The following is a 12115-nucleotide window of genomic DNA, read 5'->3' as shown; positions in this document are numbered from 1 at the left end:
TTAATCCTGGTCTTAGCAGTGCACAGCTTTCAGGTAAGATCTGCAAATGCTAAATCTTAATGGCTGTATATATATTTTAAGCTTGATCACATGAAAAAATGATTGTTAAAATGCCGCTAAACGTGGAAATAATCTCCCCAGATAACCAAGATATCGTAAAAAGATCTAATTTGCTTTGAAATAAAATGTTTACGTTTATATTCACTATGAGAGTGGATAGTTTTCCGTATATTAACTCTAATATTGCTTTCGAAGTCGACAACTTATGATAACTAACCTTAAAAATGAACAGTCTTTTTAAACAGATAAATATATTTGTCAGGTATTATCACGTGGAGACAAGAACAAAAATTACTTTTCAAATGGAGCGATCAGTCGGGAAACGTTTCAAAAATATTTCAGATATTTTGGTAAAGGAAGTAATTCCCAAAGTTTGGACCAGTCTAGTAGAAATTGCACCAATGCAAGTTGTCGTACAAATACTTTAAGTAAAACATTGACTCGTGTTTTGCTGAAGGGATATTCCAGTAGTTTGCAGACAAAGTCAACTGCTGAACCTCTAAAGGTAAATTCACTTGCGCAATCAACAACTACAAAAACACAAACTTTAAAAACACCAAACAAGCTTGCTGTTAGCCTACCAGTTGCAGAAACACTTAAGCCATCATATACGGAAGCTACTGGCCCATCAACTACAAAGAATCTTCAGCGGTTAACCTGGGAAATTAATGGAATATCAACTAAAGAACCTTTTCAACTACTAGATAGTGAAAACATTGTCCCAGTCACTGCCAAAGATATTGCAGCACCACCACCAAGAACTATTGGGCCACCAACTATAGAAAATCTTCAGCCTCTATACACGGCAGGCCCATCAATTTCAGAAAATGTTCAGCCGTCATTCTTAGGAACTAATGGGATACTAGCTTCACAAAGTTTTACGGAAAACATCATTCCATTGCCGGAATGTCCGGAAATACCTCCTGGCCTTAGTGTGAGTAATGAACTTCATCAAATCATGGTATTTTTAAATTTTAACTCGCTTCCTTCAACATGTCTTGATTTGTGGTCAGTGTTCCATAAAAAGTTTATCTAGAACTTCATTACTTCTTAAAAAATTCAGCAGCATACTTAATGTTTTATACAGTTCGTTATATGTGCAACAGTCTATACACAAATTTTGGCAACCTTGCCTATTTGTGTCATTGATGCTTCTATGTATTATTTGAGTATTTTATCTAAAGCTAATAACAGTTGATTTTGAAGAAACATATTATGAAATGACCTTTTTTAAATTAGATCGAAAATTGAAGATAACATGATTAATGGATTGCGGGAATCTTTGTCTTCGGACTGGGAAAAGCTTCTATGAGAGCTTAATCCTGGTAGTTTCGCATAGGCTACTTGTAGAGGCTTTGAACTACTGATGAAGGCCCGGTCACCGAGTTTGACAGATTGAAGTTTAACGTTTCCGATTGATGTTGAAGTGTTGTCTGAATTATTCCATCTATTAGATCCTGCCGAATGGAGAACGATCCTTGATATGTTACTCAAGCGCACACCCAGAGATTCGAACCAGCGCCTTGATTATACGGTTTATTCGTGTCTAAAGTCAGTCGCTTAACCAAATGAGCTATCGGGGCGGATCATGTCCACTTGTTGCCAAAAGTAGAATGCCTGAAAATTGCCATCAAAATGCTGTTGCAATTTATCGTTTCGCTTTTTAGTTTATTCTAAGCATTAAAAACTTTGAATAATTAAAGTATGTTTCAATAATAATAACAATACTAACAATAATAAGTTAATATTAGGGACGTAAAGATGCTGAACCACTCCCTGAACCTGTCCCAACATATAGAGAAACTGCAAGAGATAACTCACTTGTTACCGCCGGAGGTCACTACAAGCCACGGGAATGCACAGCCATATGGAGGGTGACAATGAATAATTATGACGTGGCAAACTATTATGTTTATACTGAAAGACAAATGTTTATTTCTAAATTTTTAGTGCCGAGTAAAATGAAGTCTAAGAAATTATTTGAAAATAATTATACTGTATTTATAAAATTTAACTGAAACAACAATTTTTTCTTAATATGAACGATTTAACTTAACAAATGTATCACTTTGTATGGAAAAGCTTTCATAAGCCAAACATTGAAACTGGTTTTGTTGAATGTTATTCAGTGTATAGAATCTGAAAATTTGATTTTGTAATGTTTGCTTTTTTCAAGTTAGTCCGGTTTTGTTGCTTCATTTATAGAGAACTTTAGTGTTTTGAGTGCGATCTTTTGTATCGTAGAGTTTGCTTTTTGTACCAAAGGCAAGAACTCTAAGCAGCAACATCAGGTTATGCTTAGCGATTAATATATTTCACATATTTTAGCCGAACGTTTAAGGCTTAATCTAAGTGCTTATAAGCATTCCATTTTAATTTTGTATAAATATAATCCAGTTTTGGCATTACTAGCAACATAACTTATCATTAATTAACATTATCGCATACCTGTTATTACCAGTCATTGAAAAACTGATTAACTAAAGAACTGGAATTATTTTGAGCGCATAGTTATATGTAACCTGAAAAGAATTTGTTGCTGTGGTATTTCCACCAACTAACGGTCTCATCACATCATTCCAGGTGGCAATAATAATTCCGTTTCGCAACCGAGACACCCATTTGCATTATTTTCTTCACTACATGCATCCGATACTGCAAAGACAGCAGCTTGATTACAGGATTTATGTTATTAACCAAGTAAGTGATAAGATACTCGTCGAGATTTTTTGTGTTAGAAATGAAATTTATAACTCCCTCACGTCTTCGTCAAAGTGTTGTATTTATAACGAATAAGAATTTGTGTGGAAAGGTTGCATTTTTCAACCACAATGCTGAGCAACACTACAACATTTAACATTAAAATAAAACCATAATAAATCAAAAACCAAACGTTTTCAACTTTTCATAGCCTATTATATATAGTCCTTTTCTAGTGTTTGGAAGGAAAACAATTTTAAATGCCTAAGAGTATCAGAGGCTTAAAACAAATTTCTTTTAAAGTTCTTTTAAAAACTTGAAAAGGACTAGCCTATATGAATAGTGGAAAACATTTTTTATTCCAATTTATTTTTGTTTTGTTATAATGTTAAATGTTGTGGTGTTGCTCAGCATTGTTTGTGCATGGTTATTTGACAAATAATAATCTTCAATCTCACATGATTTTTATTCACAATTTAAAAAACAATAAATTAAGGCCCTAAAAATTCCTTTCCCAGCCTTTTCTAATCCTAACATCCTTGATAGCATTCCCAATTGAAACGATGATTTACTGCAAAGGTGAGTAAAAATGTTCAATACGATCACTTTTACTCACCAATTCATTGATGTTGTTTCAATTTCGTTTAATTTCTTTTGTTTCTGTTTAGTTTGGAACGGGTATGTTCAATCGAGCGAAACTTCTAAATGTCGGTTTTATGGAATCCATCAAAGATTACGATTTCCAATGCTTTGTGTTCCACGATGTTGACCTGATATTGGAAAACGACAATGTCTTGTACAGCTGTCCTGACCAACCACGACATCTAGCGGTTGCTATGAGCAAGTTCAAATACCACATACCGTATGCCCAATTCTTCGGTATGTCAGCAAAAAGTGTTTTTTTACTGTTTCGTATGAAAATCACCGAAATTGTAAGGAAGACTCCCATACTTGATCCAAGCATCGGGAGATGAGAAGATAAGCTTTTTATTGTACTACTAAGCCGTCAGCACTAACGAGAGTAGGGTGGCCAGTTCCTTTCTCTCGGCCGCCTATCCTTCAGCAACTACGCTCACCCAATTTATTACACCCTGGGTAGAGGTGAGCGGTGTTTTTCAACAACCAGCTTAAGCCGGGAGCCGAACCAGGATTGCATGATTGGAAAGCTAGCGCCTTATCCGCTGCGCCATCCTACTGAAACAGTGATCGATATTGATACGGGTAATTTATGGGAGTTTTGGGTGACGTCTAAAGAAATTTTTAAATTGTACTTATGATTTCAAGGATTAATCGAAATCAGTCTTAAAGCTTTCATAAGTTTGAAGGTTTCAATGGGAAACACAAAGGTACGTGGTAGGCTAGCTACCTACAGTATATATTTATGTGACATAGTGTTTGTGACGCACACATTATAATATATCCATGAACGATACTTGGTTTATTTTACAATAATTACAGTAAGTGATTATTAGCTGATAAGACTCTTCCCACCAATCAGAAAGCTTTGCCAAAGCTGTGTGTGAACTAGGTAAACATAGGTCTACTTTGAGGTTTCATTGAATAACTACTTACGTCACAGCAGAGAGATCTAGGAAATGAACATTTTACAAAGCCACAGACAAACATTAGTACAAGGTATTGCAGGCCTGTAGCAGGTGGTAGGGGTCATGTGACAAAATCAAACAGTTTGAGAAATAACGTTTTCTTGTGCTGAAAGAAGGCTTGGTAATATCAAAATACATCAATTGAGCTTTCTCAAATGACTAAAGTTGTGACTTAATTTATATATTTTTAAATTAAGTCTATCTTGCTAAACCAAAAACATCCAAATGAAACTGATTCAGTCAAGTCGCAAAATTGTCAACTTTTGAGATTTTAAAGAATTTTTCTGTTACATTTTTTCATTATTTTGACTATTCTTCAATGCTACCATTCATTCTTTAAATCTTTAATTTCTTTCATTAGCTTTGTCCTTGAGTTGCTTTCTATTTCAAACATAAAATCTTCAGGATTAAGTGTAAAAGTTTTGTTTTTTAATTTTTGAAGTAAGCTCAAAGCAAAATAGCCTACGTTCGCTCGCTTAAATTGCTGTCGGAATTGCTTTGCATTTTCTACCGCCATGTGAGCATGTTTGTATTACTTCGCTCAGCTTTCAATCTAAGTAGTTTTTGATTTCGTCTTAGAAGGGATATTTTTTTGACTCTCTTACATTGAGCCTTTATGTCAAGGCTACTCAACTGGCGGACCGCGGTCCGAATCCGGACCTTCTGGGTGCGGACGGTGGACCTTGAGCTTTTGGAAGAATAACTTCATTGCCACGTTTCCGGGCTTCTTTAAACAGATTTCTACTGGGAGGAAGCAATTTTTGCTGTGATGATCCTAGTTGCCGGGGGCTTCGACGGGGGCATAGTCACTCCTAGATAATTTAAAGTGCCTCTGACAGGTAAATAAATTCGCTAAATTTACCTAAGATACCAAAAAGATGACACGAACAAACTTCCCTGACCAGCAAATCGTAAAAAATATCAACAAGCTACTAAGTTACACGCTTGCAAACTTTCGTTGACATCGGCGAATCTGGCACTCATTCAATTGCGAAAATAAAAACGGCAACACCGCTGTGACGTCACAGTAAGCGGGAAGGATACATTCTTTCTCTGTGATGACTTGGTAAAGTATGGTACGGCTACTGCAAAACGTGAATGTGTGGGGCTCTGTTGGTCTAAAGCATGTGCAAATTAAGAATTACCGAAATGAAAAAGTGAACTTATTATTACTATCAGGTTTCGATCAAATAGGTTGAGTTTACTTTTATCAAACAGCATCTCAATTCAATTGAAATTGCAGTTTCATAGGGCTACAATTTTCATATTTTTTTATTTGTCCTAATCTGGCTATAGCCATTTGCAGTGTAACAACAGTATCTCACAAACAGTACCTTTAATTTATGGTTGAGGCAATGCCTACAAATTGCTGTTTATGTGACATTGTCAGTGACAAAGACCGTGTGCTTTCTTTTCCCACTTTCCCACAAAACAAGGTACTGAGAAGAAAATGGTCAAAGTTTTCTTCAAGTGTTCGAAAGTGGGATGGGCCATACAAAACTAGTCGTATATGTTCACTTCACTGAAGATGATTTTGTTAATACCACTAAAGTAAAAATGCCTACAGGCATGTGTTGGAGTGTATAGCCTACTACAAGGTGATGCTCTCGGATTGTTTGGCGAATCCGAAATAATTTTCCAGATCCAGATGGCCGTTACACAGGATTTCAATGGCCAACTGAAGGCACATTATGAGAGAAAGAGAGAACTTTTATTTATTTTTGAATAGTGATGATGAATTAAATATGAATGATGAATTAAATATGAATGATAATTCGTACGATTTCTTCATTTTTCACTTCAAGTATATTTTAGGTTTTGTAGAAACGTATCCAGTACAGTTTTATTAAACTGCAAAAAACAGTAAATCTTCGAAAAAAGCAACCGCTTGTACCAACTCCGACCAAACTGTGATCTACTAATTACGTTTGTTTCATCCGTTGCTAACGACGTCCACTTAGGATGACGTAATACCACCAAAGTCGTCCCAGAGCAGTGAAATATGGAGTTTCGCCTGTGGTGGCGCTGCGGAGCAGACGTTTGATTAAATTACGCCCTAACCAGTCGAGCTACGAGGTTAAGATTAAAAAGTTCGCTAAGTGTAATTCTGCGCTAGGAAATGCTTTAAAAAGTTACTATACTTGGATCCAACCTGTCAGGGGCACTTTAACTTTCATGGTTGCGTGTGAAATAACTTATTCACCGGACCACTAAAAATATTTAACTTGTCAAACTGGATCATTGTTAAGATTAGTGGAGTACGGTAACCCTGCTTTATGTGGTTGATAATAACAATTAATGTTAAGTGCGTTTATAGGTGGAGCAACCGAGCTGACGAAAGAGCAGTTTCAAACTGTGAATGGTTTTTCCAATAAGTTTTGGGGCTGGGGAGGAGAAGATGACGAACTTTTTTACAGAGTTTTTGCAGCTGGAATGAATGTCATCAGATATCCAACTAATATTTCCAGGTAAAATAAATAGCCGCTTGCAACTGCATCGATTTACATTTAGTCTACTTGTAAGATAGACCAGCGTGTTAACAACATCAACCACTTGATAAACCAGAGCATCAACTAGGCCTACATTGATAAAATACGTTTTTAAATAGATTCGTTTAATGTTTGCCAATCTTCGAAGTCTCCACGAATGATGATGTGGTAACGATCGTATTTTCTTAGTAATGTCGCCTGCTACCTATATGTTTGGATGGTAGGCAGACCTACACTGTTGGTTGTTTGGTGCACGGTTTTTCGTCTTATGTTCCCCGTATTGCGAGTATTGGACTTCAGCAAACTTTCCACCAGGCTTGATGAATTAAGCTCAATAAAAGCAAAACATGTTTTCGAATGTGCGATAATCTCTGGTAGAGTCAGAGCCGGATTAAAGCAAGTTTAGCAGAAAATCTATAGGACTGGGTAACATGAAAATTTAGGGACTTTAAGAATTTATTTTATCTGATAATGCGATTCATTTTATTCAAAGCGGAGCATTTCAAACTATTTATGAACTTCAAGCCTGGTTTGCTTTGTTTGAGGCTTCATCTCGAGGATAATTTACCTCCAAGTCATATCATATGATTTACCGTGGTGAAACATGGTTACGGTAATTAGTTTGGTTAGTTGGCTTTGAATTTTTATTCTTGGACTGACAAAGCCTTGATAGGTTATTCTGGAAAAGTTAAATTAGATTAAAAATTAACGCGTCCGGGCGAAAAACATACCAACTATAACATACTACTGTGTCAAAAAGTTACTGATGCTAATTGTGTTCTCTTCGTACAAACCGTAGCCTATTGCCTGCAGTAGGCTACCAACTACCTTTTCACTAGCAGCACTGGAAGCAAGCACACTAGCACTGCTAAAGCCAACAAAATTAGCAGAAGTCAAAAATCAAATTCAGTTAAAATAATTTAAATACTAATCCGGTGACTGACACCAAATCCGGTAGAATTAAACCAAGTCCATGTTCTGTCTGTGTCAAATCCATGAAAATATTAATTTATATCTTAATAAGTAGTTAATAGGCTTCTAAACTCCTTTTTTTTTCTGGCGATCAAGCATGGCCTACCAGACCTTGTAGTCAAAAGCAGACTTCAAAATCCCGTCTCAAAGCTTTCTCACCTCCTACAAATTAATGCCTAACAGTTAAAGTAAAAAAATGATTCTGATCTTGTTATTTGTGAACAACCTCCGCAATCCCTCTGCATCATTGACACCATTCAGAAAAGTTTGTTTTGAAAACCTTTCGGCGTTGAAATAACGTTATGTTTCAGGTATTTGATGTTTACCCATAATCGAGATGTTGGAAATGAGCCAAACCCCGCAAGAAGTGAACTTTTGAAAAATGTTCCAACGAACATGATAACAGACGGACTTAACAGTTTAAAGTACAAGGTAAGTTTTACAAACTCCATTATAATATTGATGAGTTTATAAACTGTTGTGTTTTTACCTCATTCAACCAGAGTCATACAAAGGTTTTCTACTTGTATTTTAATTCACAAGTAAGAAACTGTACTACCAAAGAGCAGGGCCGGATTTAGCTGATGGGGGGCCCGGGGCACTTTTAGATCGGGGGGCCCCCTGTAAAAAAAATTTTTGCGCCTACGGCGCGAAAAGCCACCTCCACGTCTACAATAGCATTACTCCAGCACTACACACCAATTTGCAGAGTCTTTAAAGGCTGAAAGGAAAAAAATAACACAAAGTTACATTTTTTCCACGTAGGGGGGCCCTTCAAAAGTCGGGGGGCTCGGGGCACATGCCCCCTCTGCCCCCCCTAAATCCGGGCCTGCCAAAGAGGCGTGTCACCAAAATACACTGCGAAACAAAACGAGAAGCAATTCTTCATTTTCAGTGCATTTGTACAAAGTTAATAAATATAATAATGTAATAAAATAATGTGTTCTAGTGATTGTGATTAAGATTATTATAATTTGCTGAAATCAACAATCAGTTTTATTTTACAATTATGATTGGAGTAATTCTCTGACGTCATACTGATTCATGAAACGTCAAATACGTCAAAAGTTTGCCGTCAAGTTAACATTCTGTGATGCTGAGTTGGTGTTGCTCGTGGTCAGACAACTTATTTAGGTCGACTGTGTAGGTCCACTAATGTAGACTAAGCAGGCCCGCTAGATCAGTGGTTACGCGCCCGGCTCAAGATCACGCAGTGCAAGTTCGACTCTCGGGGTGTGCGCTTGAGCAGGGGTCACCAAACTACGGCCCGCGGGCCGGAACCGGCTCGCGAACTGATTTCATCTGGCCCGCCACGTGCTGCGGAAATAATTTGTACATTTTTCCACCAGGCAATCTACATGTTGGCGTTCTGTTTTTATCATTAGTCCACTATAAATGGGGACAGCCTAGGCCAAATTTGGAAAGATGTAATGTTTTTTCAAGAGTACGATGCCCTGTAGTGTATCACAGCAGGAGCAGGGGATAAATTTTCCAGCAACCTTTCGATTTTCATCACAACTTTTCTATTCTACCGCTGACTCTATTATTTATTGTGCTAAATTCAAGTCAATGGAGATTCTAAATAGTTGTGTATCTTCTCGCAATTGGCATCTGGCCCGCAGCTGTTAATCTCGCAGCAATCCGGCCCTCAGAGAAAAAAAGTTTGGTGACCCCTGCGCTTGAGCAACGCGTTTTCAAGACTGCTCTATTCAGCGGTACCTGGTGAATGGAATAATTCCCCAGCAGCAACACTTCAACAATTGGAAACTTCACTCTGCCAATCTCGGTAACCGGCCCTGCGTCAAGAGCCTCTACAAGTATGCGAAACTACCAGGAATAAACAGTCAAGGCTATGTCAGTCCGAGGATAAAGATTCAAAACCAACCAACCGACTTTGTGCTTGAAGCAATACGAGACAAATGCTCTCAACGCAGAAGGTTAGCAAGAGCTTCAATTCATTTGTGCTAAGTTTTACTTTTCATTTTGCTCTGGAATAAAAAAAAAAGGGTAATTTGAAGTAAGACTTTCACAGCTATTGTGAAGTAGAGTTGGATCAGTTCCATAAGTTTCAGTTAATTACATTACAATTACATCATCAAAATGTTTAATACTTGACAATTACCATCTGAAATTTTCAAGTTACAATTACTTTCAAATGTAATAACTACATTTTTCAATTACAAAATTAAATGTTTCAATATTTATGTGCAATGATTTTAGCAAAGACACTAGAATTGCAATTGATAAACACCAGGTTGCGTAAATGTTGCAATTGCCCCTCTTCCTGAACTACTATAGAATTACGCTGAAAGTAACCTTGATCAGTGTTAAAAATTAAATTAACGATTAACTCAAAATTAACGATTTAAAGGCATTTTTGAGAAAAAATTTAGAAAGACCCTCCATACCCAGTACCCACCCTTTGAGCGCTTCGTTTTCTGTGACTCGTTGCCGGGCTCAACTGACTTGTGCAAACACTACTTAGTTTCCCGCCTCCCGAAATTTTGTGCTGATGGCTACGCCGTTGGAGGTGGAATTGATGTTTAATTCCACCTCTTTTTTATTTGTTCGTGGAAGTTTTTTTTGTGGAATTGATGCAGCGATGCTGACAAACCAAATGGCTAAACTAACCTGTGTGGGCTAATGCTAATCTTTACTTTGTAGGCACTCCACATCTTCACACATAATTCTGGTATCATTAGCCAAGTAAATGCGTATTACTAAATTGATAATGCATTGTAGCCTATTGATAATTATCATATTCTTTTCAGGTAGTATCCCGCGATGTAAATCAGTTGTACACGAACATAACTGTAGATATCAATGCTCCAATCTCAAGTCTAGGAAAGTTTAATCACGTGAACCAACCATCTGTCTTGCAGAAATGGTACAATCTTCGAAATAGCTGAGTCATGTTGGATATTAATAAAGTCATTGACAAAGTTGCATTTATGGAACCAGATAATTATTTCATTAAGAACCCGATCGAACAAAAATGGAAGACACCATACTCGAGTTTCGCTTTTGTTTGGGATCATCAGTGGTGCATCTCCATGTGTCTTGAGAGGTTGTCATCCATGTTTCTTGGGAAGGTGTCATCCATGTATCTTGGGAAGTCTTCATGACTTTACAAACCCTCACATCTCCTTAATTTGAATAATTATTTTTATCTTATAAAAACCACTCTATTTTTAGTGATTTTCATTTTTTGTATTGCAAATTATTAGGCTATATTTTTAGGTAGAATCCCGTGATACACGAACATAACTGTAAATAATTACAAAGACTTCAACCTCAAATCGTGGTAATTTGATTTTTAAAAAAGAACTTTTTCTCCTTTTTGCAGAAATTTTATAACTCACAAAATGGCAGAATCATCTTGGATGTTATTAGTGTTATATTGACAAAGTTGCACTTATCGAGCCATGCAATTAAGCTTATGTCTTACTTATAAAAATAACCTATGTGTATTGGATTCATGTAATGGGGCTGAATATTGAAATGAGATGCTATTTCATTACTATTGCTGTATGTTATGTTTTCTTAAAAAGTATTACTTTGCTTTGGGCATAACCTACTTTTCTTGATGCTGACCTGGACCTTGGTAAGTCAAAGAAAAAGGCTTCAACTGATCAATTCCTTTTTACATAGATTCAACGTCTGCGCGAGTTGTGTCAATGTGGAAGAGAACTGATTTGCTAATTTTAACTAATTTGCTAATATTGAGAACTAATTTGCTATTCATGTTTCACCTTTTTTTTAAATATATTTTAACAAGTTGTCTTGACCATTTATTGAACTCTGCTACAATTTCCATATTCGGACCTTTTTTCCTCCAGGCAAACACTTTTCAGTTAACCTAGCCTACTTATAAGTTATTCTTTTTTTCAGTGTCATCATAATTCAGCGTTTAGACGTTTAGTCATTCGGATCACCATTCCGACCAGATACCACTTATTATTATGTTCTGACATTCAGTCGTATCATTAGTTAATTCGCACCAGGATTTGTTTGTCAAAGGTAGTCTCGTTGGACTTCTTAATTTTATGTCCGTGTCTTTAAGCGCTATACGTTTTTCTGTTTCTGTTCATCATCTATTAACAATCCGAACTCATGAAAATAAAAGAAATTGAGAGTCATGCTGCCTTTTGTTATTGAAATAATCGTAACTTACCACGAAAAGCATCTAAGGCTAAACTCGAAAACCCTGCAAATCCGGCAGGATTTAGCCTAGATTTGAATCTAGGCTATGTTTATAAGTTACTGTATTTTGATACGGTAACTATCAGA

At 36.6% G+C, this 12115-nt stretch overlaps 1 protein-coding gene across 1 annotated transcript; it reads left to right on the top strand.

Annotated features, from left to right (window-relative positions):
• Nucleotides 1-362: 362 nt before the first annotated feature.
• LOC145775601 (beta-1,4-galactosyltransferase 2-like) lies at nt 363-11901 on the top strand. Its single transcript, XM_082586955.1, has 8 exons — nt 363-419; nt 518-994; nt 1812-1934; nt 2644-2760; nt 3429-3639; nt 6682-6832; nt 8137-8257; nt 10597-11901. The coding sequence occupies exons 1-8, from the start codon at nt 363-365 to the stop codon at nt 10732-10734; spliced, it is 1395 nt and encodes a 464-aa protein (XP_082443081.1). The 3' UTR covers nt 10735-11901.
• The last annotated feature ends 214 nt before the right edge of the window (nt 11902-12115 follow it).

The sequence above is a fragment of the Aplidium turbinatum genome, chromosome 1 (assembly GCF_918807975.1).
Source record: "Aplidium turbinatum chromosome 1, kaAplTurb1.1, whole genome shotgun sequence".
Classification (NCBI taxonomy): Eukaryota; Metazoa; Chordata; class Ascidiacea; order Aplousobranchia; family Polyclinidae; genus Aplidium; species Aplidium turbinatum.
The sequence above is the reverse complement of the archived record's forward strand: the minus strand, read 5'-3'. Positions and strand labels throughout refer to the sequence as shown.

Coding starts and splice junctions, on each gene's coding strand:
- LOC145775601 (XM_082586955.1), top strand. CDS start 363: ATGGAGCGATCAGTCGGGAAACGTTTCAAAAATATTTCAGATATTTTG. Junction 420..517: donor CAGATATTTTGGTAAAGGAA/GTAATTCCCAAA, acceptor GTTTTGCTGAAG/GGATATTCCAGTAGTTTGCA. Junction 1,935..2,643: donor AATGCACAGCCATATGGAGG/GTGACAATGAAT, acceptor ACATCATTCCAG/GTGGCAATAATAATTCCGTT.